General features: G+C 61.9%; 1 protein-coding gene and 1 long non-coding RNA gene across 2 annotated transcripts in view; one reads left to right on the forward strand and one right to left on the reverse strand.

Annotated features, from left to right (window-relative positions):
* Positions 1 to 2,082: 2,082 nt before the first annotated feature.
* Positions 2,083 to 27,800, reverse strand: part of ASB2 (ankyrin repeat and SOCS box containing 2) — a 36,609-nt gene continuing 10,891 nt past the window's right edge. The window contains exons 2-10 of the mRNA XM_051839133.2: positions 27,385 to 27,663; positions 20,192 to 20,302; positions 18,159 to 18,325; positions 17,304 to 17,459; positions 15,333 to 15,578; positions 13,054 to 13,225; positions 6,275 to 6,839; positions 5,308 to 5,461; positions 2,083 to 2,692 (exon numbers count right to left, since the gene is read on the reverse strand). Of these exons, the coding sequence (XP_051695093.2) occupies positions 2,556 to 2,692; positions 5,308 to 5,461; positions 6,275 to 6,839; positions 13,054 to 13,225; positions 15,333 to 15,578; positions 17,304 to 17,459; positions 18,159 to 18,325; positions 20,192 to 20,302; positions 27,385 to 27,590 (1,914 nt within the window). The 5' untranslated portion in view covers positions 27,591 to 27,663 and the 3' untranslated portion in view covers positions 2,083 to 2,555. The remainder of the gene's footprint in view (positions 2,693 to 5,307; positions 5,462 to 6,274; positions 6,840 to 13,053; positions 13,226 to 15,332; positions 15,579 to 17,303; positions 17,460 to 18,158; positions 18,326 to 20,191; positions 20,303 to 27,384; positions 27,664 to 27,800) is intronic.
* LOC127488746 (uncharacterized) lies at positions 19,016 to 24,122 on the forward strand. The gene is made up of 3 exons (XR_007916538.2): positions 19,016 to 19,170; positions 23,308 to 23,407; positions 23,795 to 24,122. It is a non-coding gene; the product is annotated as an uncharacterized lncRNA (long non-coding RNA).

Genomic DNA, 27,800 nt, shown 5'->3' on the forward strand with positions numbered 1-27,800 from the left:
ACTTCCGCAGGGGAGCGGCACACCGCCAGCCGGCTCTTCTCGGGGGCTGCACGGGTTCCCTTAGATGTTCCCCATAGATGTTCCCGGTGCATGCCGTCTCTCTCCTCCTTTATAGTCCTCCTCCGCCAATCCCAACTCGGCTGAGTACGCTGCTCTCCAATCAGGAGCAAGTCCTACAGTTAATTGGTTGAACTGGAGGCAGCTGTGCGGAAGCTGTTTACTTCTCTCCCAGCGCCATATTGTGGGAGAGCAGATGCATAGAATAAGTCCTAATTCGAGTAACTTAGTCTAGTCCGGATTGCTCCCCACAAGGAAGGAGGTAGGAGCAGAGCTGGGAGGAACTGTCCATAGGGTCCCTGAGGGTCCAAACAGCTCTGGCACCAGGGGAGGCAGGGGCGGGGCTGAACACTTCTTGGCCGAACCCTCTTCCCCAGCTGCAGGATGCTGCCGGGCCCCTCTGCTGTGACTCCTGCTGTGGCTAAGGCAGTGTCAGAGCAGGGGAGGGGCCGGCCGGTGAGCTCAGGCCCCGCAGGAGGACAAAGCAGGTGGCCCCCTCAGATTGTTCCTCTTTAAAACACGCTCATTGGTTCAGTGTCCTTGGGTAAGAAAATTAAAACAACAGAACCGAAGCCACGGCCCCAGGCTCACCCAGACTCCTGTGCTCCCGGCTGCCCAGGCTCCTCCCCGGAGTGTTGAGCTCGGCTGGGATGGCGCACAGGGCCACGCTCAGCCATCATGCCCTCAGCATTCCAGAGACGGGTGCCTGGTCTGTGCCGGGGCCCACAGTGACAGCCCCGCCCTGCCCAGCGCCTGGATCTCCTGGGTGGGAAGAGATCTGTGCCTGTGAGGACACTGTAGGCTGTAACATGGCCTGAGAAATGGCGTGAGTTGGCCTGATGCCTGCCCCCAGCCCATGGGCACCTGATAACTCATGGGCCAGCCCCGTCTGCATTAGCCCACCCTCATCTGCCACCTTGCAGTCCCTTCTGATCCGCTGTTGCCCTAGAGGGAAAGGCCCTCCCTCGGCTGAGTCTCCCTTGACGGCTGAACTTGAACTTCTGGAACTTGGCAGCTGTCCCCCAGGCCCTCAGGGTTGGGCAGTTCCAGTGTGTGTGTGGCGGGACGTGGCGGGGTGCAGTTTTGGGGGGATTTCTTCAGGATCCCTGCAGCTCTACCTGGTGAATGGGAAGGCAGCCCAGGGCTGGGGCCAACCACTGGGAACTGGAATCCCAGGGACCTGTGTGTGCACGTCCCTTCCCCTTGGGGGGCTGTTTCCATCTCAGCCCCGTTTGGCCTGTGACGGCTGGGAAGGCTACTCCTCCCCATATCGACACCAGCACGTGCTAATTCCATGGAGACCAGTGTGTCAGAGCCAGCAGGACCACCCTGTACAGATGAGGGGAGCAAGCCAACAGCAGTGCCACCCACCCCTCGCTTGACCCCCTGAAGGCCAGAAACTACCTGCCTAAGACTCTACCGCAGTCTCTCGGCCAGGCGGCCCCCGGGCTGTGGCTGCAGACGGCCTGCACCCCAGTGACTTCAGTGGCAGGCCCAGAGAACCTGAGCACGCTCACCACTGCTGCCCACTCACCTCACGTGAGGACCCGGGGCAGACAGTGGCCAGGGCTTGGGGCACGGCCAAGTTCAGTGCCTCTGCAGGGCTGACCAGGGCCATCTCTCCGGCACTGCTGCTCATAGCAGCCAGTATTTAGATGCCCCCGCCACACACACACACTGGCCCATGCCCTGCCCCACCCCCAACTCCCTCCCCAGTGTCTCAACTTCTGTGGCAGGTGAGCAGGATGCGAAAAGAGCACGCCAGGAGAGGCACGGGCAAGACAGCCCCAGGTGTCGGCAGACTGGGGGGCACCGTCGCCTTGCCTGTGATGAAGTTCCTGTTTCCATGGCGACTGAAGCAGGGTAGACAGCTGGGCCCTGGGGTCTGTCCCGGTGGGTGAAGGCCTCAGGAAGCCCAAAGCTGCCGTGCTTGGGGGCCATGTGCCCAACCCCACGGCTGCCAGGGGCAGGCTGAGGACCTGAGGCCTGGGGGAGACCAGCGAGCGGGTTTGCCGGGCAGGAGGATGTGTGTGTGACGTTTATTGTACTCAACAAAGCCCCCCCCTCCCCCGCCAACCCAGACCCAGGGGTCTCCTTAGCCCAGCCCTGGGCCACATCTTCAGAGAGAAACTCGAAGTCAAGTGGAGCGTTGCCCAGGGCAGGGAGGTCCTTCGGCCTCTCAAAGTCCTTCCGCATCCCAGGTCAGAGGCTGGGGGATCCCTGCTGGCCCGCCTTCTCCAGTCGGGACCACCTCTAGTGCTGCCCCCCGGGGAGCCCCGGGGAGGACTCGGCAGCTGGAAAGCACCCGGTTCTTCTACTGAACACTTTGTATTCTCCGCTCTGGCCCAGAGCCCCTGCGAGACCACGGTGGCCGCCCCAGCTGAGAAGGACGCAACCTGCAGCCTCCTGTCACTGGCTAGGCCCCTCGGGTCTGGGACCACAGCTGCGCCGAGACGTCGTAGGAACAGTCCGAGGGGCGCCCGGCTGCCCAGGCCCGGTCACTGGGTGTTCTCGTACTTCAGGTATCTGATCAGCCTGCCCGGGAGCGGCAGCGTGTCCAGGAGCTTGATGCGGTATTTCCCGATGGCCTTGCGGACCCGCAGCCGGCAGAGGTGGGCCAGGGGCCTTGGAGGCTCTGCGAAAAGGAGGGGAAGACAGACGCTGCTGGCTCATCTGCAGCTGCCAGAAGGTTCGCATCCGTGACCTGGGGCTAGTGGGAGGCGCCCAGCTGACACGCTGGGTAAGACAGGGGTACCCGCTCCTGCCCACCCCCGGCCCCGCCACCTAGGGACCTGGCAAAGCACCCTCCCACGGGCCACTGATCTGCACGGCCCAAGGAAGGCAGGGGAGGGGCCACACCCACTTCTCAGGTGAGGAAACCAAGGCTTAGTGAGCTTCTGGGACTCGGACTCCCATCCCCACGTCTCAGTCTGGACCCCCAAACACAGCCTGGCAAAGGGCTCAGGGTTTAACCGCCTTTGTGGAAGTCAGCTCTGGGCACCAGCAGGTGTCCACAGGCCAGGCAGAGGGGCCTCCCCCAGGAGGCCTCCCGGCACTGGGAGTTAGGGGTGGAGCAGGTAGGGACTGGGACGTGCAGTAAGAGGGTCATTTATTTCAGCCCAGGGCACAGGCCAGGCACGGGGAAGGCATCTGTCCAACCAAAGACACACCCAGCCATCCAACAAGCACATACTGAGCCCCTCTGCTGGGCCTAGTCCTGGGTGGGAGTCAGAGATGGGGAGGCACCCACACAGGACCTCTGTGGGCAAGGCTCCCACACAAGATGGGGCACCCAAGCAGGTCCCGCGGGGTGGGCAAGACTGCGCCAGGTGAGGAAGGGAGGCAGGGGCCTCCAGCAGGTGCCCAGCCAAGGGGGCCAAGGCAGGCCGGGCCAAGTGCCGCCCAGCCAGGGCGCCCACACCCAGCACTGTTTCTGACCCTCCCCCTGCCCTTCGTGAAGCTCAGCACCTCTCCCCTGCGGCTGGAGGCAAAAGGCCACTGGAGGGCAGAGGATGTGGCGCTGGGAAGGCTGAGCTGGCCAGTGAATGGCCCGCCTCCCAGAGCCCATCTGCTGTCAACTCAGAAGCCAATGGTGTCAAGGTCAATGTCTTGGCATTCAAGGAAAAAGCAGACGGAGTGAACTTTGCAGGTGGAAGGTGGGCTCTAAGGTCACCGAAACAGCTCTCGGTGAAGAGCCATTTGTTCTGCCTCTCAATGAACATTGACACCACACGAAAAGCCTCCACCTGTTTCCCCAGGGCCACCGTGGAGTAGGAAGGGACCACCCTTCCTTAGGGAAGGGAGGAGAGGACGGAGCAGGTGGGACCGCTATCCGGGCACAGATCACCGCACCCTCTAGTGGCCAAGGATTGCGGTGACAGCATCTTTGGATGACTCCAGCACCACGCCGGGTGAGTGGGCAGCTCAGTGCGGCCTCTCCAGTCGCTGCCCCAGTGACTGGCAAAGGCCTCAAGTGCTTTCCAGGCAGCTGTGCAAATGAGAGACCCTGCAGCAGGTCTCCATCCAACGAGCAAGAAGCCAGTGAGTCAGAGCCGAGGCGCGAGGGATGGTGCCCAAGGCAGCACGGTCTCAGGGCACAGAGGCGGAAGGGCCTGCCCGAGTCACTCCTAGACAAGGGAGGTTTATGAACCAGCGGAAGTGGTACCACCTGGAGCCTGGAAACACGGGCCCTCAGCCCCGGCCTGCTCAAGCCAGGAAGCTGCATTTTTATTTGCTTTTAATGATTTACTTATTTATTTGAAAGGTAGAGTTACAGAGAGAGAGAGACACACACACACACACACAGATATTCCATCCATTAGTTCACTCCCCCAAATGGCCATAGTGGTCAGGGCTGGACCAGGCCAAAAACAGGAATCTGGGCTCCATCCGGGTCTCCCGCGTGGGTGTCCGGCACAAGCACTTGGGCCATCCTCTGCTGCCTTGCCAGCTGCATTAGCAGAAAGCTGGATGGGAAGCAGAGCAGCCAGGACTCCAACTGGCACTCACGTGGGAGGCCGCCGTCACAGGCAGCAGCTTCACCTGTGTGCCACAGCACCGGCCCCAGGAAGCTGCAGGCTAAGCGTCACATGCTTCCTGGGCACCCTCCAGCTTGGGATGCCCTGTACCGCCATGCTCTCCCCCACCCCACCACCTTGCCTCCCAGGGACCAGAAACCTGGGCCACAGGGGCAGGTGCTGGGTGCAGCAGTTAGATGCCACTGGGGACATTCACATCCCACATCAGAGCGCCTGGGTTCGAGCCCAGATCCGTTCCTGATTCCAGCTTCCTGCGATGCACACACTGGGAGGCGGCAGGTGACGGCTCACGTACCTGGGTCCCTGCTGGCCACTTGGGAGACCTGGATGGAGTTCCCAGATCCTGATTTCAGCTTGGCCGAGCTCCAGCTATTGTGGGTATTTGGGGGAGTACACTAGCAGGTGGAAACTATCTTCTCTCTCTCTCTCTCCTCTCTCTGCCTTGCAAATAAATAAAAACTTAAATCTATTCATGTTTTAAAAAGCAACATGGAAAGATTCAGTGGCGGGACTCAGTGGGGGCGGGGAAGGGGGAGCTGGTCAGACCTGGGTTCGAATCTCAGCTCCACCACTGCCTGGCCCAGGCAACACGCCCCCATGAAGGTCAGTTTCCTTTTCAACTATCCCAGGAGTCACAGACAGACAGCTGGGACCCACAGCCTGGCACAGCCTTGGGTGGCGGCGGCGGCGGCGGCGGCGGCACAGCCCCTACCTGCCTTCTCCTTGATCACAGCCCAGTCCTCGTAGCTGTCAATGTGCTCCTTGAGCCGCGAGCACAGCTGCACGTTGCCCACGTAGTCCAGCAGCACGTCGATGATGGGCCCCGCCCAGCGGCTCACCTCGGGTGCAGACAGGAACTCGCAGAACTGCAAGCGGGCACACATCAGGGTCGGGGGTGAACTCATCTTCCAGATGGAGCCCTGGGGCCGGGGACGAGGAAGGACCCTGGGTGCAGCCAGGCCAGGGTCGGCTCCGGAAAACCCACGCCCCTCCAAGCCAGCCCTGGGAGCCTCGACTTCCTTGTCTATAAAGTGGGTGTATGAACATGGTAGGATGCCCACGGATGCCCATCGGTCACCCTGACCTCCAAGACAAGCGGGTTCTCACTTCCTTTTGAGTGCTGACCATTGCAGCCACAGCAGCGACCCGCCCTGCTTCTGAGGCGCTGGCTTTGCTCCCACCTCACATCACTTCCAGGGGGTGGTCAGGGCAGGGCAGGTGGAGCGCCCACACCCCGGCTCCTCTGGGGGTTCCTTCAGCTCCCTGGCCCCTGGTGAAACCAACTGAGGAGTTGCACCGAGCTCCACCAGCAGGGCTGGGGAAGCTATCAATGATGTCACTCGTGGGCCACTCAAAAGTTAGCCTGCTCCAGATAGACTGGACTTCGGGTCCCGCCTGCGGTTGTCTAGGCAGGGCCAGACCAAAGGGTTTCGCGGGCCCTGGCGGTCCGGACGCCCCCCTTCCCCCGCAGCACACACACCCAGGCTCCGCCGGCTCCAAAGCAGACGGGCGCAGTCTATGCCTTCCGAAGCGCATCGCCGCTTCGTCCCGACTGCCCCGTGCTCCGCAGATGCCCACCCTCCCGCCGCCGCGTGTGCCCCGCTAGCCCGCACCGCCTCCGGAGCGCGCCAGCCCCCGCCCCCCGTCTACACCGCCCCTGGAGCGCGCGCGCCGCCCACCTGCACCGCGCCGGGCGCCTTGTCGCCGGCGGGGGCGTCGTTGAACCTGCTGGAGGGCTGCGGGGCGGGCGGGTGCGGGCCGTTGCCGTAGAAGCAGGAGAAGCAGGGCTCGCCGTCGCAGCCCAGGTCCATGAGGAACTTGAGCAGGGACAGGCACTTCATGGCGAACATGATGGTGGCGGGGAAGGCGGTGGGGTGCGTGGCGATGTAGGCGTCGATGTTGGCGCCGTGGTCCAGGAGCAGCTGCATGGTGCGCAGGCAGCCGTGGCGGATGGCCACGAGCAGCGGGCTGATCACGTCGCGGTTGGGGTCGGCGCCGGCGAGCAGCAGCAGCTCGGTGGCGTACACGTTGTTGTTGACCACTGCGAAGTAGAGCGCCGAGGTGCGCCGGTCCTCATAGAGGCGCGCGCGCTCGGGCGCCAGCAGCGCGTTCACGTCGAAGCGCGCGGCCAGCAGCGCCTCCAGCACCGCGTCGTGGTTGCGCTCGGCCGCCAGGTGCAGCGGGCTGATGCCGCTCCTGCGAATGCGCGTGCGGCTCGTCACCGGCAGCAGCATCTGCACGATCCTGCGGGCGGGGCGGGGGGGGGGGGGGCGTGAGCCACGGGGCGGCGGCGGAGCGCGCCCAGGGGCCAGCCGCGCGCGCGGAGCTGCCCTGGGGAACCGTGGGTCTGCTTCCGTCCCCACTTCACAGGTGAGAAAACTGAGGCTGGGAGAGGTTGAGCCACCTTCCCCAAGCCACACAAGCCGGCCAGGGGCGGAGCCAGGCATCAGACCCACGCCCCCGGCCTCGAAAGTCTGATTTCTTAAAAACCTCAAGATTCTCCCGTTGACTTATTTCTGATGTTTCGCAGTTCAGCTGGTAGAATTGATTAGAAGGCCTGCAAACCCAGTGAATGCCCAGGGAAGCAGTGGGTCCTGCCCCTGCCCTGCCTGGGGAGGGTGGACAGGGACAGCCACAGCCGAGAGCCCATCGCGCACCTGCTGGTCTCATCTACAACCCACGGACCACCCCACCTCTCATCCTTCCCACTTGAGCCAAATCAAGGCTCACAGAGTCAAAGGGGACACACTGGGACCTGGGCCCTCTTCTGACTCCAGCCCTGGGCCGTCCTGCACCCCCATCTCGCTGTCCTGGGGGCCCTGGTGCAGCCCGGGTTGGGGGGGCACAGCAGGGGATAAAGAGGTCTGGCTCTGCCAGTCCTGCCCCAGCCCCCCATCAGCGGCTGTGATCGCAGTTGCTTGCACCCCTTTCCCAAGACTCAGCGCTTCCTCCCTTGGAGGCTGACTCCAGCCTGTCCCTGCCTCTCCACTGCACCCCTGGCCTGGCCAGCCTGGTCAGCCACTGCTGAGGCTTGGAGCTACCTGCAACCCTGGCTCGACTCCCTCCTGCTGACTTAGGCACAGACCTCAGGTGGTCACCAATATCACTGTTAGGTCCTCCCAGCAGCCCCGTGGGCACTAGAATCACCCTCAGTTTCCAGATGAGGACCTGAAAGCCCAGAGAGGGCATGTGACTTCCCCCAGGGACACACAGCCAGCAAGCAATGGGGCAGGGAGGATTGGAGTGCTGGCAGTTCGGTCCGTGAGGCTTAACCCTCCACTTCTGTGTGGTACCGAGGGAGACAGCTCACACATCGTGGACTTGTGCTATCCTTTTTTACAGCCTGGTAACTTGCTTGCACCCATTCACCTTCATAGTAGCCCCGTGGGGCAGCCAGAGCTGCTCTGTGGCCTTCTTTGTAGCCGAGGGGCTACAGAGAAGTGAAGTGAGAGATCACAGGGTGTGGACCGGCTCCGGGGCTTGACCCTAGGATGCTGAACCCCTCCCCTCGTCTTCACCCCCTGCCCTTGCCACACACTCCCAGGCCCCTAATCCACCCCGTCCCTGCTGGTAGGTGACCGCCCAGCCCTGTGTGGGGCCCCATGGAGGTGGCTGTGGGGAGGAGAGCAGGTGCCACCAGGCCTGTTCCCACGCCTCTCCTCCTGGCACTGGACTTCCTGGAAATCGGATGCCAGCAGCCTCCTGCTGTGATCCCAGTGGAAAGTGTTATTATTGTTAGTGACGCTATGTTTGACCAAATTCTGCTTCTAAAACCTCAAAAGGAACCTCCCCCGCCCAGGGGGGCTAATTGCCTCCTAATTTCTATTTGTGCAGGCACCGGAGGCCTGACCTCGCTCTGCAGAGGTGCTGGTCCAAGGCAGGGCTGGGGCCTCACCCTGGACCCTGGCCATGGCCAACAAATGCTCTGTAACAGCCGTGCTGTGCCCAAGCACGGGAAAGAACAGGGAGCGGGGTGCCCCGGGCCGCGGGCCAGCCGGCTGGTGTCTCTGGCAGGTCGTGGCTGGGCTCCAGCCAACCCCGCCCACCGGAGGGAAAGTGGCAGAAATGTGGGAACTCAACCCACCGCTGCCTCTGCTCCCGGAAGCACTGTCATAAGGCAGCCGGTCATTTGGTCATTTCTGCCCATCGGAAAAGTGTGTAGCGCAGCCTGGGGTCCAGACATCCATCTGTCCAGCCCTCCATCTTACAGCGGCTAGAACTGAGGCCTGGATGCGGCGTGGGGAAGAAGCGACGTTGGACAGAAGGCAGATGGCACTCGAGGACAGCGGGCAGTGTCTGCACACACGGGCGGGGCCCAGCCTTTTTCTGATGCCCCTCTCCTCCCAGGCACGGACAGTGGCCCTGTGGTGGCCCCACTGGGCACCTGACGCCTCTCCCTCAGCTCATTTTGTGGGCTAGAGGGCCGGAGGACCAGGGGCCACCCCACAAATCGAGCTGGGGTCACCCCACTTCCCCCAGAGGCAGGTCTTGGCATCAGAGAGTGTTGCAGGCCAGAGTAGACCCTGGGAGAAGGGAAAAGTGGCCACTGCCGTGGAACCCTGGCTGTGCGGGAGGCTTGGTGCTGGCCCTCCCCATAGACCTCTCCACGCTGGAGCTGTGCCTACACCAACCAGCTGAGCCTTGCTTGACCCAGCCCAGCCAACGCAGGACAACCCAGGACAGCAGCACAGCAGGTACAGTGGCTGTTGGGCCATCTATGACCTTGGGCCTCTTCGCCATACATAGCGGGGCCCCCTCCCCTCACTCTCCTTGCCCGGGTCCTGCTGGCCCACCCAGGATTCACACTTCCTGCAGGCCCTGGCTCTGATGTCCTGCCTCAATCCAGCCTGGCGTCATGCAGTAGGCAGAGAGCTTTGTGCAGAACAGGTGTCCTGAGCAGTGTGGGGGTGCGGCACGACAGTGAGGAAATGGGGGGCCTCAGCATCAGCTGCCCCTGGGCCCCACATCTGGCTCTGGCTCTCAGCACCGGGCCTTCCTCAGAACCACGTGCATAGCAGAGGGTGGTTACTAGCACCGACGATGGTGCTGACCCTCACTGAGGCCCTGTGGGTCACTATGGACATCTTGCCCCCCTAAATAGCCCCCATAATGCTTCTGCTGTGTGCCAGGCACCACTGGAAACACCTGCGTCCCTATCAGCCTGCTTCAGTGTGGGCCTCGGCTCCGGCTCCTGACTCCAGCTTCCTGCTCAGTGTGGGCCTCGGCTCCAGCTCCTGACTCCAGCTTCCTGCTCAAGGAGTTGGGTTCCTGCCACCAACATGGAAGACCTGGTTTGAGTTCCCAACACCTGGCTTCAGCCTGGCCCACCCATGGCTACTGCAGACATTTAGAGAACGAACCGGCACATGGGATCTCTCTCTCTCTCTCTCTCTCTCTCTCTCTCTCTCTCTCTCTCTTCTTCCCATCCTCCCTCCCACCTTCCCCCCTTTCAGATATAAAATAAAGTGTTTGCACATTTCCCTCATTGAATCATAAGATGACCCAGAACCTAAGCGCTTTATCCCTCGTGTTGTTCATCACAACCCCGCCAGGCGGCGCCACTGTGCCCGGCTTAGGCAGCCCAGCGACATCTTCCGCCAAGGCTGCTTTTGAGGCTGACAGCAGCTCTTGCACATGCACACGCTTGCTGTGCGGCAGGCAGTCAGTCAGTAGCAGCTGTTGGTATCTCCAGCGCCGCGGCCGCTGCAGCCACTCGCCCTGCTACAGCAACACGGGGGCACTCTAGGTCACCAGGTCATGTAGCGGGGAAGGCGGGGGTGGGGAGGACTGACCGTTGTCAGTGGACTTGACTTTCACGTGGGAACCAGCCACTGGCGGGTGGCTCTGCTCCCAGCAGCGTGCAGCCCCACAGCCAACCCCACTGTGTGTGTGTTGTGTGCATGTGTGTGCATGTGTGTGTATGTGTGTGTGTGCATGTATACACGCACATGCATGGTGGGGCATGTGGAGCTACCTCTTCTCTGAGCCTCTGTATGTTCATGCTGGAGCCAGATGGGGCCTGCCTGTGCAGGAGCTGCCTGAGGGTGTCCCCACGGGCGCGGTGGGACTCCTGCCCCCGGAAGTGCCTTCCGGGCACTCCTGGCTTTTCCAGGAAATCCTGGGAGCTGGAGCCAGGAGCGATTCCTCCATAAAGGAGGGCGCCGGAGGGCAGGTGCGCCCTGCTGCCTTGAGCCAGCCTGTCTGAGGGGCTCTGGGGCATCACAGAGAGACTGGAGCTTGCAGATGGCCAGCTCTGGAACACAGCGCAGCGCAGGGAGTCAGATGCAGATTCCTGACCCCCGCCTGGTGCAAAGCCTGAGTCAGCAGAAGCCCTGGTGCTGAGTCAGCTGCAGACTTTCTCCGTCCTTTCCTCCAGGAGCCACAGCAGCCAATCGGCTCCCCGCAGCGGAGGGGTCATCCGGGGGGCGGGGCCGGGGTGCAGGATCCCTCCCCCTGCCTTCAGCCCTGAGCTGTGCTTTCCCTCTTCACCCACGCGATGCTAATCTGCTCATGAATGTGCTTTGTAAACTGCTTTCTCCTTATGCAAAGGTGATATCAATTATTAGCAAAAGAGAAAGAGTTTATTATTAGTAAGAGACCCAGAAGTGAGACCCAAAATGAAAGTTGGTGTTTTATGCTGGTCACAAAATATGAAAGGCCTCCCCCAAAGCCCATGGAAAATGTGTATCATGAAAAGCAAGGCGTGGGGGCCAGCACTGGGACACTGCGGGTTCAGTCGCCACGTGACACTGGTGTCTCATATCAGAATGGCAGCTTTGAGTCCCGGCTGCTTCACTTCCGATCCAGCTCCCTGCTCATGTGCCTGGGCGAGCAGCAGAAGATGGCGCAAGTGCTTGGGCCCCTGCATCCACGTGGGAGACCCGGAGGAAGCTCCTGGCTCCTGGTTTCCACCTGGCCTAACCCTGGCTGTTGCAGGCATTTAGGGAGTGAACCAGCAGATGGTATCTCTCTCTGTCTCTCTCTCTCTCTTCCCCCCTCTCTCCGCCACACTGAATTTCAAATAAATAAACTTATCTTTTAAAGACATTCCCCCAGAGTGATACAGACAAGTATGTGTGTGTGTGGGGGGGGAGGAGATTCCCAACTCTCAGCTCCTTCCTGCCTTCGTCATTTGGACCTCCCTGGGGTCAGGTTCAAGGTAAACCACGTTAGCTGAACTCTGACAGAGGCTGGACACTGTCTGGAACTCAAGAGAACTGCGCCGTCTTGCCCACCACCGCTGCTAACTGGAGTCACTTTCTCCCCTTTGGTGGCTTCGCTGAAAAGTGACGGCATGTGTGCTCCCTGCATGAGCGCAGGCAAGTGTGGACACCCTGTGCACCTGCTGGTGCCAGCACCCCCACCCAGGAGCTTCCTTTCCATTCTCTCTCCACGCACATCCATGTCACTAGTTCCTGCAATGGCCCCAAGAGGCAGGTGTAACGCTCCCATTTTACAGGAGGGGAAGATGAGGCTCAGAAATATTAGGCACCCTGCCCAGTGGGCTCAGCAGGAATTCGAGCCCAGGTCTGTCTGCCCTGCAGCTAGCTATGTGGTCCAGCGAAGGCCGTGTCCCCCAAGTTTGTTGTAGGGGTGGAGTTGGGCATCTCTGGCTGGCCCTGTGCTGGCTTCCTGCAGAGAAGGATCTGGGCCAAGCTCTGCCCCCAGGGCTCTTCATCCCCTCCTGTGGGATGTCACTCGCCCAACTAGTTCCCCCTGACTCCCGGGAAGACAACAGACACCCCACTAATGAGCACCCCAGGTGGCAGCAGGTGGTGACTCAAGTACTTGGGTCCCTGCCACCCCCCGGGGAGACTCAGACTGAGTTCTTGGTTTCTGGCTTCAGCCTGGCCCAGCTTGGCTTCAGTGGGCATTTGGGAAGTGAACCAGATGGGAGCCCTGTTTCTGTCTCTCTCTCTCTCTCTCTCTCTCTCTCTCTCTCTCTGCTGTCAGATTGATTGAGTAATCTAAAGTAGCAGCACACCCAGTAAGCACTCGGCAAATGACTCCATTAGCGCCACGGTGGACATTCCCTGCACACTTGCTAATTACCTACGAGGCTCCCTTTGCACCCCGCCCCCCCCCGAAACACTCGGCAATCCAGGCCCGGATCTGGCTCCTGAGTGACATGCCTACACACAGGACATTGAGAGCAGGGGCGTTCCTGCACCTCCGAGCTGTGTGTCCTTGGGCAGGTCACTCAGCCTCTCTGTGCCTTAGCTTCCGCGAGAGCTAACAGTCGTGTTGGCTTCCCAGCGTTGGGAAAAGGATGGGGTGAGTTTACATTGTGGAAGCGCTTGCTGACCAGACTGGCCTGGCTGTCCATACCCCCGTGCACCCCAGGCTTCCCTCCGCCCTCCACGCTCATCTCTCCTGGGCCTTCCTACTCCTGTGGGTGGGGCATTCGGAGCAGCCCCCGCCCCGGCTCCCCGCCGCCCTCGGAGGGTCCTGGGCTGACCTGTAATTGCCCTTTTTGGAGGCCATGTGCAGCGGCAGCAAGCCGTCCTTGTTGGCCCTGTTGGCGTCGGCGCCCTGGGACAGCAGGAACTCCACCACCTCCTCGTGCTCATTCTTGCAGGCCTCGTAGAGGGCCGACGCGCTGTCGCTGGCCTGCGTGTTGATGTCGGCACCTGCAGAAGGAAAAGCAGGTGGGTGAGTGACCAGGGCAGCCGTGGCCTCCGTGCCGCACCCACGGAGCACTGCGCACGGCTGTGCTCCCCACGCCAACACCTGCAGTAAGGATGGGGCTGCGGCCAGAGCAGAGGCCCCTGAGAGGCTGGCGGCAGCCGTGGTGGGGCTGGAGTTCACTGAGCACCTACTGTGTGCCGGGCCTGGGGCTTTGCCCCTGTTATCTCTCTGAATCCACGTGGCGTCCTGTGGGATGAGCATCGCTCCAGCTCCACGTTACGGACGAGGACACAGACGCAGAGAGAGCCTGGGCGACTGGCCCTGGGTCACACAGCCCGTAAACTTAGAGCCAGATGTGTACCTGGTAGTCTGATGGCAGAGGCCAGGCTAAAAGGCCATGCTGGGCTCTGTCCTGAGAGAAGCCTTGTGAGTCCAGGAGAGCCCAGAAGCCCTGATAGAGGGGGGTCCTGGTAACTTCACGAACCCGGATCTGTTTCCGATTTCAGTTCAAGGGGTCAGAGAGGAATTACTTCCTGTCTCCGCTGACGGAATCGCGGAGCTGGGCTGAGCCAATCGGCTCTACCCTCTGCAGCTCCCGGGGGAAGGGCGAGCTGGCCGCCCTGCTCATGACTGGCTCTGCAGGAGGAGGGCTCCCTGCCCTTCTGCGTTCCACACGGGGCTGGACCTAGGCAGCTGCGACAGGTCAGGGCCGCGAGGAAAGGTTCCAGCTAACCACAGTGCGTCCTGCGGTCTCAAGGTTTCTGGGGGCTTCTCACTTTCACTTTCAGTGCTGGTGGGACCAGTTCCTGTTTCTTTTCCCTTTTTTTTTTTTTTTAAGATTTATTTATTTTATTTATTTGAAAGGCAGAGTTACAGAGAGAGAGAGAGAGAGATCAATCTTCCACCTGCTGCTTCACCCCCCAAATGACTACAATGGCCGGGGCTGGGTCAAGCCAGGAGCCAGGAGCCAGGAACCCCATCTGGGTCTCCCACGTGGGTGGCGGGAACTCGGGCCAGCCTCCACTGCTTCCCTGGCACTTCAGCAGGGAGCTGGGTTGGCAGCAGAGCAGCCGGGACGCAAACCGGCCCCAAATGGGCTGCCAGTGTAATAGGCGGCAGTTCCTGCTGTGCCACGGTGCCGCAGCAGGAACGGTCTCTGATCTGGCCGGGAGAACGGGGGCCTTGGTGACAGTGAGAATCCATTGCAGTTTCTCATCTGACCACCAGGAGTAGTGGGCCCTATCTCTCGGGGTCCTGTGGGCAAATGCGTCTGCCCAGGGCCTGGCACGGGGAAGGTCCCAGCAAGTGCCGTGTTCTCCTCCCCAGGGTGGGGGCGGCAACCAGCTGCTCCGACCCCGCCCGGCTCTCGCAGGCAGGCTCCCTGGAAGGCCTGGGCCCCACCTGCTGCTTTCCGCACAGAAAAATATTTGGACTGAAGGGTGGCCCCAGCCCGTGAAGGGCACAGCCCCTGACTCAGTGCCGGCAGGAGGCCGGGGCAGCTGTCGGGACTTAGCTGCCCGTCCTCACGTCCTCACCCGCTGAGCCCCTGCCCTTTGCCCAGCCTCCTGGCCGGGGCTCCCAGGGCCCTGCCCGGGGCCCCTTTTTTCTCACGCTGCTCGGGGCTGATCTGTCCCTAGCTGCAGGGGAGAGCCTCGCCTCTGTTTTCCCAACTGCTCAGCCACATGACGAGTCCGATGCTTCTCGGGATGCAGCCCCACGTGGGGAGCCCTCCCGGGCCACAGTGCTGGGGTCAAGGGCAGAGTGCACAGTGGTGCGGGAGGAGAAGTGGGTGCGGTCCGGCTCGTTCTGCAGCCAGGTGGCTCGGGGACTGCAGAGAGGTCTTTCCCCCTTGCTGGGCCCGAGTTGTCATGTGGGAAACAAGGATGTGTCGCTGCATGAGATGGCAGATACGTGTCACACGCGCCACCCCCATAACTGCTGACGTCACTACCGGATCTCAACCTGCGTCGCGCCTCAGCATCCTTCTCAACACAGCACTCCGGGAAGAGCGCGTCCACAGGAGGGCGCTCACCTGCCTTCCCCCAGCGCTGAGCTCTCCCCCAGCCACGCGCCCTGGAGGCCCGCAAGCCCCCGACGCTAACCACTCACCGTGCTTGGCCAGGAACCTCAGGGCGTCCAGCTGCCCACTTTGTGCGGCCACGAACAAGGGGGTGATGCCGTAGGCGTTCTTGGATTCCACCTTGGCCCCTCCGCCCACCAGGATCTCCATGACCTCCAGGTCGTTGCGAGAGACAGACTCGTGCAGAGCCGTCCAGCCCCGGTTGCAGCGGTGGTTGGTGTCCGCGTTGTGCTGCACCAGGATCCGCACGGCCTCCGCGTTCTTCCTCTCACAGGCTGTGCCGGGGAGAAGCAAGACCGTCAGCAAGCCGTGCCCTGCCCTGGTAGGTCCGTTCGCTCCTCACCAGCCGTTGACGCCGCAAGCATCCACCTGGGATGTAGGATGCTGGTGCTGGCTGTCGGGCTGGGGTTACCACCCCCTTTCACCGCCGAGGAAGGTGAGGCACAGAGTGGGCAAGTGACCTGCCCAGAGTCACATGGAGATTAAGTGGCAGAACCGGGATTCTAACCCTGCAGAGACCCCTGGACTGTTCCGCAGGCCCCTCTTCCAGGGTGACCTGCTCGGGTCCCCCGAGTCGCCCAGGTGAGAGGACCCTTCCCGGCTGAGGAGCGGGCGGGATCATATTCCTGCCAACCCCGCAACTCCTGTAGGGAAGCCCGACTCGTGAGCACAGCTGTCAAGTCTCGCTCCTCCTTTTAAGCACCCCTTTAAGCCCCCTCTGTCTTTGGACCCTCTTGGCTCACCCAGAGCTGTCACCAGGGAGCTGCTCCCGGCCCCCTGTCCACACTAGCCCCGCTGGAGGCGTCTCGGTGTCCTTGCTGGGGCAAAGGGGGCTGGCACAGGGCACAGGGGCTCCACTGGGACCAAAGCCCAAGCCTCCACCCCACCACGCCTTGGTTTTCTTACCTGTAAAATCTAGAATAGAAACGTCTCGGTGAGGAGGACGGAGTGAGACTGCACGGAAGGCGCTAGCGTGTGCTGGGCACCCAGTAGGAGCAGGGCCAAGCGCCTGGCTGTGACTCGCCCAGCTTCCTGGGAGCTGTCTCTGGGCCAGCTGAGGCTCCAGGTGACAGTTAGGGCGCCTGTCCAGGCAGACGCGGGCTCCAGGAAGACACTTGCCCTGGGAGCCTGCACTGGATCCAGCTGCCTGCTGCTACCCAGTCCTCATTGCCCACGGAATAGTCCCAGGCCTGGAGCAGGCACGTATGAGAGTCAGGGCTATCCGCTCCCTTTCAAAGGATAAAACTGTCATTTTCACAAGACCCGAGCTGAGGGCCTGAGCCCATGGGTGCGAGCTGGATACTGCTGTACTGACCCAGAGTGGGGTGCCAGCATCTGGCTCCTGGGGCCATCCCAGGTCTGCCCCTTGCAGGCTGTGTGGTCCTGGGCAGCTCACCTCACATCTCTGTGCCTTAAGGCCTCACCCATACAAATGAGGATTCTAGCAGTGCCTGCCTGTACCATAAGTGGTGGATATTCAGGTTCCAGAGAAGAGAGCGCTGGTGCGTGGTGAGCACCTGATTAATGCTAGCCGTTAGCATGATTCAGATTTCCACTGTGGGCACCGCGAGGGCGGTCAGTGAGTGTCCTGAGTGAGCCGGGACAAAGGCTGCAGGCACAGGAGCTGTCACACCCACGTCTCTGAGCCTGTGCCTGCGCTGGGCCCCCTGCTTGGCCAGCTGGTGTGTGCCGGGGTTCAGGCTCAGGCACCAGGGCCTGTCCACCATGCTCCCTCAATGCCCCCAACAAGCTCTTTTCCCACGGGACCAGGAGCACCCACGGCCACCGATGGCATCTTTTCATCTTTGAGCCCTCGGTGTCCGCCCTCGTGCTGGCCCGCGGGAAGCACGCAGGAAATGCCTGGATGAATGACTGGTTCAGTGACGTGGGTGACACATCTGAGCAGGCTCGGTCCCCTTCTGCACTGGCGGGAGCAGTGCTCCAGACCACCCACCCAGCGTCCGGACTCTTCCTTGGGGAAGCCCACCCTGGGGGCTCACCTTTGTAGAGGGGCGTCTCCCGGGACTTGTTGGAGATGTCAGGCTCCGCCCCCGCCTGGAGCAGCGAGAGGACGCAGTCCAGGTGTCCCCTGCACGTTGCGAGGTAGAGGGCTGTTTCCTCCTGCAGGGTGCGCTGGTCAATGGTCCCGGGGTATTCTGGGAGGACCAAGCAAGCAGTTCACCAAGGAAGGAAGCACCTGCCCCGCACAGCCACTCCTGGTTTCCTCCCAGTCCCAAGGACGGACAGCCAGAGTGTCCTCTGGAACTGGCCCCTGCCCTCTCCTGGTCCTGCAAGCCCAGCTCGGCTGCCACCTCCTCTGGGGAGCCTTCCCTGGTTGGCTCCTCCTGCTTCTGCACTTCCGCCGGCACTGCTGACAACTTGCTGTCGCCGGCAGCCATTGCCAGGACTGTGCTGGGCCCTTTGGGGTCCGCACTGCTTGAGGGCACAGGTGACGCCTGCCTGCAGAGGGCCCCACCCGACTCTGGCTCAGGAGGAGCCCAGATGGCCCAGGGTCCCTGGGCTGGTAGGGTCAGCCTTGGCAGGGGCCAGGCACAGCTGCAGTGTTTTCCACACCAAATCAGCCCTTGGAACATTCTGGAATGAGCTGGCAGTGGCTCTCCCCAGTGTCAGGCCTCGCTCAATCCTTTTCTAGGAATTAGGCTCTCCTGGCCTGGGCGGCCTGGGGAGGTGCCAGCAGCGGGGGGCATGTGAATGGGGGGGCGTTAGGGGGGCATGGAGGGAGGACAGGTCGCTTCCTCTCCCCAGACCTGGTGACCGCCTGCCCTGCGCACGAGGGTCAGAGCCCTCCCTAGCGCCTTCCCCACTGTGGCTGCGCCCAGCCCAGCGCTGCTCACCCCGCTGTAGGAGCTTCAGGCAGCCCAGCTGGCCGTAGTAGGCGGCCTCGTGCAGCGGCAGCCAGCCCTCCTTGTTGGGCTCTGCGAGGTTCTTCCCTTCCTTGATCATGGCCTTCAAGGCCTCATCGTCGCCGTCCTTGATGGCCTTCAGCATGGGGTCCACGGCCCTGAGGAACAAGGAGCAGTCAGTCCTCAGGAGCCCGCTGTCAGGGCCACGTGGCCAGTGTGACCCAGGGTCTCCCGGTCCTGGTTGTCCCTGCTGGTTCTAGAAGAGTGGCTCAGTGCCCTGGGGACCCCCCTGTCCCCCTGCTTTGCCATGGCTGCAGCAAATGATATGCAAGGTCGATTCTAGCGGGAGGTGCAGGCACACAGGGCCCACCCCGCCTGTCCACCTGCCGGGGCCGTGCTGAGCTGCCAGCAGCCCGGAGGGGAGGCACGGACACTTCTGGGGAGCAGTTCTTGGGGGCCTCCCTACTCCCCTCCCTGTCCTCACTCCTGCCACCTCCGGGTGCTAAAAACCGCGGATCCTCGAAGGGCTGATGGCCTCGAAGGCTTCGCGGTTTGGAACCTGTCAGAAAGATGTCTCTGCTTGGCTGTCAGAGTCACCTTGCCCATTCATTCATTCAATCATTCATTCAGCTCTGTTCCCTATCCTTAGGGAGCCAGTGAGTGCCATGCCTGCTAGGACTCCCAGACCCCCTTCTGCGGAGGCTGCTGTACACACAGCCCCATTTTCCAGATGGAAAAGTGAGCTTGGAGGGGGGCACTGTTCCCAGGAGCTAGCCCACGCGCCTCCCAGCAGCTCCCCCTCCCCACCGGTGTGAGCTGCACTTCCTCCTGACTCTCTGGTTATTAATAGCACAGAGCGCAGAAGTCAGTCAACCACAGCCCGAGCAAGGACGGTGGGAAACTGACCAGATGCGTCCCGGAGCCTCCATCAGCACCAGCGCTGCCGCTCTGCGAAGTGCCGGCGGCAGAGCACCCCGGTCAGCCTCAGGAAGCACCCCAAGTGGTAGGCGGCCCCCTCCCTGGAGGAGCCCCGCTGAAGGGAAGGGAGGGCACCAGCTCTGCTCATGGCCTTGGCGAGGGGCCGCAGGCATCACTCCCCTGCGCGGCTCCCCAGCTGTGGGGCACGACCCCTCTGTGAGCTCCAAGAGCCTGCCCCAGAGGGGCACCCTGGAGGCCACTTTGTCCCTTCCATCCTGTCCTACAGAGAAGGGAGACTCAGAGGTGACTCCAGGCTGGGACCAGCGCTGGGACCCCCTCTGCTGGCTCTCGGCCCCCAGTGCTGGGACCCCCTCTGCTGGCTGTCGGCCCCACAAGCAGCACCAGAAGCCGTGGGGGCAGCAGGCCTGAGACTGGTGCTGAGAGGCAAACGCGGGCTGGTGGCTCCTCCCCTCCCTGCAGCGCGGAGCCAGGAATGGGTGCCCAGCCCTGGCTGTTGATCACCTCGAGGGCCCTGGGGGTGCAGAGAAGCGAGGGAGACGGCGCGGCTTCCCCAGGCAGCCGGGAGCCCAGTGCCCGTGCCAGGCAGGCAGAACCCCTCCTGCAGCTCTGATTATTTCTGGATTTTAGCACCTGACACTTAACAAATAAAGACCACAAAACAAAACGAAAGTTGAGGGTGTGGGTGTCTGGAGGGGCTGCGCCCAGGGCCACAGTGGTGTGGAGCAGGAGGGAGCCGGGACAGGCCAGAAACAGCTGACTCAGAGCCCTCAGCTCCCCGCTCCTGGGGCCCCGGTCAGAGGCCACGGCCCCAGCCTGCCTCCTGCTGGGTCCCCCTCCCACACCAGTCCCTTTCCGGGGGGTCTCGAGGGCTCAGTCATGGGTGCAGTCTGGCTGGCGGCTGCTGGAGGCCCGCAGTCTGCAGCCACGGAGCCCAGCACCGCGGAAGCAGCCAGGGTAGGGGGGTGTGCACCTGCAAGAGGTTTGCTGGGTGCCCCAGCTTCCTGGGGGCTGTGGCCCTGCTCCCCACCCCCACCCTCCCGGCCACCCCCGCTCAGACAGTGCCCAGGGTGGCGGGGGTCACTTACACTGGCTGCGAGGTCTTGAACAAGCTGCTGCTGTATTTCTGCAGGACCCCTTGGAACAAGCCCATGGGGGCCGGGGCCGTGGCCGGCGGGCTCTGGGGAGGCGCGGTGGACCTGGAGGGTGCAGAGCAGGAGTGAAAAAGGGCAAAATACTCTGCATAGGAGAAGCGGGTCATGGCTGGAGGCTGGACCGAGGATGGAGGCAGAGCCGGGGAGAGACTGAGTGACAGACAGGCACAGGGCGCTGAACCAAAGCAGATGGCCGGGTCCTCTCTGTGTGCTGGACACAGCTGCTGCGTCTCCAGATTATTTTTGGCCCTTGGAGGAAGCCCTGGGAGATTTAAATGACCATATAAGACAACAATGAGGTTAACCTCACCCCCAGCCTGGCGGTCCCCCTCCCCAGCCAACCACAAGAGAGCAGATAGGAGTCAAGGTGACATTCATCCCCCAGCAGGTCCCAGGATGAAAGGGGCCCAGGCTCAGCAGCCGGCCGGGGGGGTCCTGCAGGGGCTGGACGAGAGCTGGGTGGGGGAGCGGGGACAGGGCAGCCAAGCTGAGATGCCAGGGCTGGGCACACATGGTCTGCAGGTTACAGCCGCGGAAACCAGCGGGGTCAGAGCTTGGGGTCAGACAGAAGCGCAAGCCCAGGCTCTGGCACTTCCTAGCCGTGTGGCCCGAGAAAAGCCGGCCCTGTCTGTCCTGCACCTGTCAGGCGGCATGAGAGCTGCCATGTGTCGCAGGCAGCGCGGAGGGCCGGCCGTGGGTGGGACTGGGGAGGACGCGGCCACTAGCGGAGGGCAATCCGTGGGGAGCTGCCACGGTGGCCCTGAGCAGGACCCATGGTCTTCCAGCACCACTGTGGGGCAGACAGTGCTGAATAGAGGACAGGCGCTGTCACCCCCTGTCACTGCCGCCACCTCTGCCTTCTCCTTATCACCCTCTTCTTCTGACGCCCCCTGCCCGTGCTCATTCACAGACCCTCACTCATTAGCCCTAGGCGTCCACGTGGCTGCCTTTTGCCCGTGCGGACACTGGGGCTCGGACTGAGCTGCAGGCAGCGGCTGCGGGAGTGGAGCCGCCCGGATCCCCACGCACACCCTCCTCCAAACGCCGTTCCCTCCTCCCTCCCGTTCTGCAGCCTCCACGTCGCCAGGTGCCCTGGCTTCAAACAAGCCCCTTGGCCTCTGTGGGCCTCGGTTTCCTCACCTGCACAATGGAGGGCAGCGTGAGACTGGGGGGATCCTCACTGTTCACATAGCTGGGGAGAAACTCCATGTATCACATGGATCCAAGAGCCGCCATGTGGGAAGGGGCGTGCAAAGCCCAGCCAGCCAAGGCTGCCCTCCTCAGGCCCTGCCAGCTGCTGGGCTCCATGTTCCCAGCACTGCTCCTGGCCCTGCGAGCAGGAGGGGCTGAGCAGCTGCCAGGTGACTTCGGGTCAGCTCACCCCCGCAGCCGCCTGCCCGGTGGTCTTGACGAAGCCCTGGGCTTCTGTCTCTGTGCAATTCTCGGGTCTCAGCCACTCTCATCCCCTGTTGGCGTGTGGCCCCCGACCCCTTATTGCTGTCAGATATTTTTAGCAAGCTTTCAAAAAAAAATCAGCAGCGATAAAGCCACCTCCCCAGGCACCATCCTGAAGCCAGGATCTCCCCCCGCACTATCCCGATGGCCGCAGGGGTGGCAGGGGCGCTGAGGCCGGTGGGGCTGGGGTGAGATGGTGACAAGGACGTCCCCTCACGAGCGCGCAGGACAAACGTTCACAAAGCCAGTCCAGGCATCGCTTCAGCCCCGCCTCGCCCCCAGCCCTGCCAGCCGATGGAGGCAGAGGGCATGTTCCCATTTTACAGATGAGGAGCGGACAGACTGAGTTCCATTCAGCACAGATGTCCCGGCTCTGGCTGGGTCCCCAGCTCTGCACCAGGGGCTGGGGGAGACGGATCACTAAAACGTGCCCTTTTGTGACTCCTTGAGTCATTCACATGCTAGGAGGGTAAGCGACAAGGACACATCCAATCACAGAGCTGCAGCAGGGAGCTGAGATCTGGGCGGGAGGATTTGGAGCTTTTTTTTTTTTTTTTTTTTTTTGACAGGCAGAGTTAGATAGTGAGAGAGAGAGAGAGACAGAGAGAAAGGTCTTCCTTCTGTTGGTTCACCCCGCAAATGGCCGCTACAGCCGGCGCTGCGTCGATCCGAAGCCAGGAGCCAGGTGCTTCCTCCTGGTCTCCCATGGGGTGCAGGGCCCAAGGACTTGGGCCATCCTCCACTGCACTCCCGGACCACAGCAGAGAGCTGGACTGGAAGAGGAGCAACCGGGACAGACCGGCGCCCCGACCAGGACTAGAACCTGGGGTACTGGCACCGCAAGCAGAGGATTAGCCTAATGTGGGTTAGCTGCGGCGCTGGCTGGACTTGGAGCTCTGAACTCAGGATGCGGTTGCTCAGGGTCACTGTGGGGTGAGTCTCGGAGCCCTCGGGCTGCGCTGGTGCTGATGGAGGCTGGGGGCCCCACTTCCCCCTGCAGGGCCCCAGCCCGGGTAATTCCCAGTAGGGCAAACCGCAGGGCTGTCAGGGCTGTCATCGGAGGTGAGAGAAACCTGCCCGGGGCGGATGTGGGCCAGGTCGTGACCTGGCCGGGGCTCAGGGAAGGCCCCCCCTACCTTCATGTATCTGCAGCAGGCTGGGGGCTGGTGAGTCACCATAACCCAGCTCCAAGGCCCTGACCTGGAGCCCAGCGGAGCCTGGCTGCAGACGAGGCCAGGTGAGGATGACCAGTCTCTGTACTGAGCAAGACGCCTGGCCAGAAAGGGATTTACACTGAGCCAGGGCTGGCTGGCCGCTGGTGCCAAGGAGGCGTCTGCACTGGGGAGGGGGTTCCCATGCCTGCTCTGTGCCAGGAAGCTCTGTCTGTCCTTGCATCTGAACCCCAGGGCACTGGGCACAGATACCAAGAGTCCAATGCCTGGCACGCAGGAGGTGCTTCATAAATCCAAATGAACGGATCCAGACAGATAAACCAAGGCCTTTGAAGGAGAAAAAAATCTCAAATTCCTGGGTAGAGTAGGGGAGAGCTCCTGGCCTCAAGCTATCCCCCAGCCCTGCAATGCTCACTCCCCCAGGGTCCGTGGATCAGCTTCCCCGGGCTGGCCAGAGAGGAGCCACGTGTGGAGAGGGACGTGAAACCCACACGGCAGCAGCTCTGCCCGCACGTTTGTTCAGGTAGCAAGTTCGGAGCGCCCCGTCACCCCTGCCCCTGCGTGCAGGGGTGAACTTGGCTTCCTTTGCAAATGAGGAAGCTGGGGGGGGGGGGCTCGGAGGTTCGCTTCCTCCATTCTCCTCTCCCCGCAACGCCCCCGCCCTGGCCTGGGTGAGCTGACCTCTCTGCGTCGCTCGGAGACGGAGCCAGCCCTGCCGCTGCGCTCTCTCTGCTGGTCCCCGTGCACCTGTGGCTTTTCCCGCCATTCAACCAGGAGAGCAGGGAGGGCGCCCCCCAGGCCCAGGGCCAGTGCACAGTAAGAGTGGGTGGGCGGACTTGAACTGCTCACAGCTGTGCACGCAGCACCCAAACAACTTCCTGCTTTGCGTTTTCCTCCTTTGTCTTCTCAGAAACATTTTCCATGAAATGCGGAAGTCTGAAGACGGTATACCCTCCGGGGCTGGCCGGGCCGTGGCAGTGTGGACACCTGGCCTCACCCCTCCACCGTGCAGGAAGGCGGCTCTGCCTCTCGGGGAGCAGCGCTGGGCCAAAGCGTGCCCGGTGGTCCTCGTGCAGCTTCCAGACGTCACCCCTGACGTCCTGGCGGGGGACAAGCAAGGGGCAGAGGCTCTGGAGAGGAGACCCCATTTCCTGTGGGGCTGAGCTGGCTCTCGTGCCCGGGACCCCAACGGCTCCGGTGACTGCTGTTTTGGTCACAGAAGATAATGACCAACTACATTCCTAGAGTATTTTGTTGGTTTCTTTTTCTCTTCTTTTCTCTCTCTCTCTTTTTAAATATTTGAAAGGTAGATAGGGAGGGAACAGAGAGATCTTCCACATGCTGGTTCACTCCTCAAATGCCACAATAGCCAAGTCTGGGCCAGGCCGAAGCCAGCAGCCTAGACCTCCCTCCAGGTCTTCCACGTGGGTGGCAGGAACCCAAGGACTTGAGCCAGCACCTGCTGTCTCCCTGGGTGCACGTTTAGCAGGAGCTGGGACTTGAACCCTGGTGCCTGGTACGAGATACCTGTGTCCCATGCAGCACGTTAACTGTTAAGCCAAATGCCTCATCCACTTTCTGGGTTTTAAAGTGCAATTATTTGCCAAATATATGTACGTATTAGGCACCTATGATATACAGGCTCTCGGCTGAGCATATCAGAGTGAACAATGTCTGCTTCCTGTCCCCAGGCAGCTCGCAGTGTAGCTGGGGAAGCAGAGGCCGTCACAGGGCGGGTGCTCAGGGCACTAGGGAGGGGCAGGGAGGCCCAGCCAAGCTGCAGGCCATGCGGGAAGCCCCCGCACCAACCTCCTCATCTTTGCCAGGCAAGCTTTCGTTTTTTGCATTTTAGGGATGAAGTCACTGGGGCTCAGATAGGGAAAGTAACTCGCCAAGGTTGCACAGCTAGTGAGTGAGGAGGAGGAACGTTGTGACTCCAAAGCTACTCCTCTTCCCGCCTCTTGCTTCGTGATTTTGCTCACCCATTCGCTTGCTCACGGATCTTGGAGCTTGCCCTGGGTCAGACACGGGGCTTCATGCCAAATAGGAAAACAGCTGCAGCAGCCAGAGCGAGGGCCTGGGGGTGCGCCTGGGGTAGCACCTGGGAGAGGTAAACTCCAGCAGGAGACCTGAGGGAGGCAAAGGAGCTGCCTGGGTGTGCGTGAGACGTGGCTCTGGGGACCTTGACCGTGGGGAGGCGGATATGACCAGGCCAGAACCCCACTTCAAGGTGGGGGGCTGGGGAGGAAGCAGCAAGCGGCCCTGGTGGCGTCAGCAGAGCCTGCTGCCCGTCTGGACCTCGGAGCTGACCGACCTCGCTCCAATTCTGGCCCTGTCGTGTGCGTTTTCTGACCTGTGAATTGGCCCCAGGACCATCCACCTTGCGTGGCTTCTTAAAGCACCGAGCGTCTTCATGTGTGTCGGGCACGTGGGAGGCACTTGTGTGCAGGGGGAGGAGGAGAGTTGCACTCAACACCACGTCCAAGGGTTTTTCTTCCCAGGCGCGGCCCGGTCCAGAGACAAAGGGACAGAGGGGCAGGGCTGAAGCCAGGAGGTCTCGGGTCCCACCAGGGCAGGGACATGGCCTGGGCCTGCGTCGTAGCCGAGGGTGCCTGACCCAAGGAGAGTGCTTTCCCTTCCCTGTGAGGGCTGCTGTCCCAGGAGGCTGCAGAAATGCAACGGCCCACGCTGCTGCCCACTTCCTCACCCCGAGATGGAGGAGGGGGCATTGGTTCTAAGGTTCCTAAGTGGCCCTGGGGCTTGTGGGAGGGGCTCCGCTGGGGAGAGGGCCTGCTGGCTTCCGCACAGCGCCGGCCTCTGCTGCCCTGCTGCCTCTGATCCAGGCTGAGAGGAGGAAGCTGTGTCTGCCTCCTCCAGTGTAGACCTCGCTGAGTCAGCTCCCTGGGTGCTGGGTTTCTGCGCCAGAAAGCCAGGTCCTCGGGGACAGCTCAAGGCCTTGGAGTCGCCGCACTGCTGCCAGCTACTTAATGAGGCTACAGGGGCGTCCTCAGCCCAGCCGGCCTGACAGAGGGGCTCCAGCCCGGCAAGGGTCAAGGGCACAAAGGCAGGTGTTCCTGGGGGGCGGGGCTGAGATGGGCCGTTGCCTGCCTTTCTCCCTGATCAGCTGTGCCTGGACACTGCCAAAGCCTGCTTATTGTGATTAGAGGCGAAGTTGAGCTTCTCAGAGGGTAAGTGGCTTGCCCAAGGTCAGCTGGTTACTAGAGACAGCGAGATTTGAGGTCCTTGCCCCAACGTGACACCAACACAAGGATCCTAGCCATCCTCAGGACCCTGCCACTCATCCCCCAAATACACCTGACCTTGGCTCAGGAGTGAGCAAAAGCACTTTTATAATTCATTTCTTTCCTAAAAGCGTTTCAAGGGTTCATTCAACAAAGGCTCCATTCACTCTGGCTCCCAGCTCTCCCAAGGAAGGTGTCCTTGAGATGGGAGCTGCCCCACTTGGCAGCCACTGGCCACACTGGCTCTGAGCACGTGCTGTGTGTCCACTCTGACCTGCCACGTGCTGCAAGCTGCCACTGCATGTCCAAGACATCATAGTAGAGGAAGAAGGCGCACGTCTCCCGCGTGGTTTTTGTACTGATGATATGTGGAAACGATATTTTGGGCATCGAGTAGAGAGAAAAATGAATTTCGCCTGTTTCTCCTCACTTCCGTCATGTGACCCAGAGCGTATGTATTAGAAACTGCACCTGTGGGCTGCAGTTGGCACTCGCGTCGTATTTTGGGGGAGGTGCTGTGACCCGGATGCTGAGATGGAGCGGGAACAAGGAGGCAGGAGGCCGTCCTGGGCGCTCACCCTGGCCTCCCAGGCATGCTTCCTCAGGAAGCTGTGTCAGGGGTTGGGAGCACTGGCCAGACTCCCAGCACCTGCTCTACAGAGGCCGAGCGCAAGCGCAAAGCCAGCCCCGCACGGCCAGAGCTCGGGCTCAGGAGCCAGCAGGTCCCACCGTGGGCAACTGCACCCTGCAGCCGCGTGACCTCAGCCCTGGCCTTCGGTTTCCGCCTCTGTATGTGGGGCGTGGGCTTTGCCTGGAGCAACGAGGCGAGGGTGCCCAGCTGCCCCCGGCATCCGTGGAGTCAGCCAACCACGGGCCAGAGAGATTTAGGGGGAAAGGATGTCTTTCCCGAGCACACGGTGTCGTCAGAGCCGACTGCAAGCACACAGAGCCGAGCCTCCGACACAGGCCGGTTCTAGGCCTGTTTATACCAGGGCCGTGAGCGTCTGAGGGGGTGCTGGTCACCATGGGGGTCCCGAGACCAACCCCCTGCAGACACCGAGGGCCCGCTGCACGCACTTACCGCAGGGCCTGGCACCGTCGCCGTAAGCTTAGATGACAAATGCAAATCTCTAAGGCATTGGGAGGCATCCCGGAGACTGGGATCACTTGGTTTTGGACAGCAGCACTTGGGACCCACACCTTACAGACGCCCCCGTGGGCCCCCACTCAGATGCCTCCTGGGCCTTGTCTCGCTCACCTGGTCCTGGGGTAGCAGTGGGCAGCTTGGCGGTTGGCACGAGTGGAGCCGGCGGCCTCAGGAGCGGCCGGGCCGCAGGCCTTGTCGGCCAGGCTCTGCTCGATGGCCATCTGGACGAGCTCCTCCTCGCTCAGGCTGCTGTACAGACTGTATTCCTCCTGCCCGATGGCGCGCTGCCGGCCCCGGGCGCGGATCTCCGTCGCCATCCTCTTCCTCCTCGCGCCCTGGCTTCCAGAACGGCCCCTCGGCAGGGAGGAGCGAACGGCAAGGGAGAAAACCCTGGAAGAGACCACAAGTGTCCTGGTCGCAGCCGTTCTGCAAGACGGCCACGTGTGCCCACGGAAGGCTGTGCTTCCTCCTGTCGGCCACGGACTCACTGGTCACCCATTTGGCTGTCTCAGCCACGCAGCCATGCA

Source organism: Oryctolagus cuniculus, chromosome 20 (assembly GCF_964237555.1).
Source record: "Oryctolagus cuniculus chromosome 20, mOryCun1.1, whole genome shotgun sequence".
NCBI lineage: Eukaryota > Metazoa > Chordata > Mammalia > Lagomorpha > Leporidae > Oryctolagus > Oryctolagus cuniculus.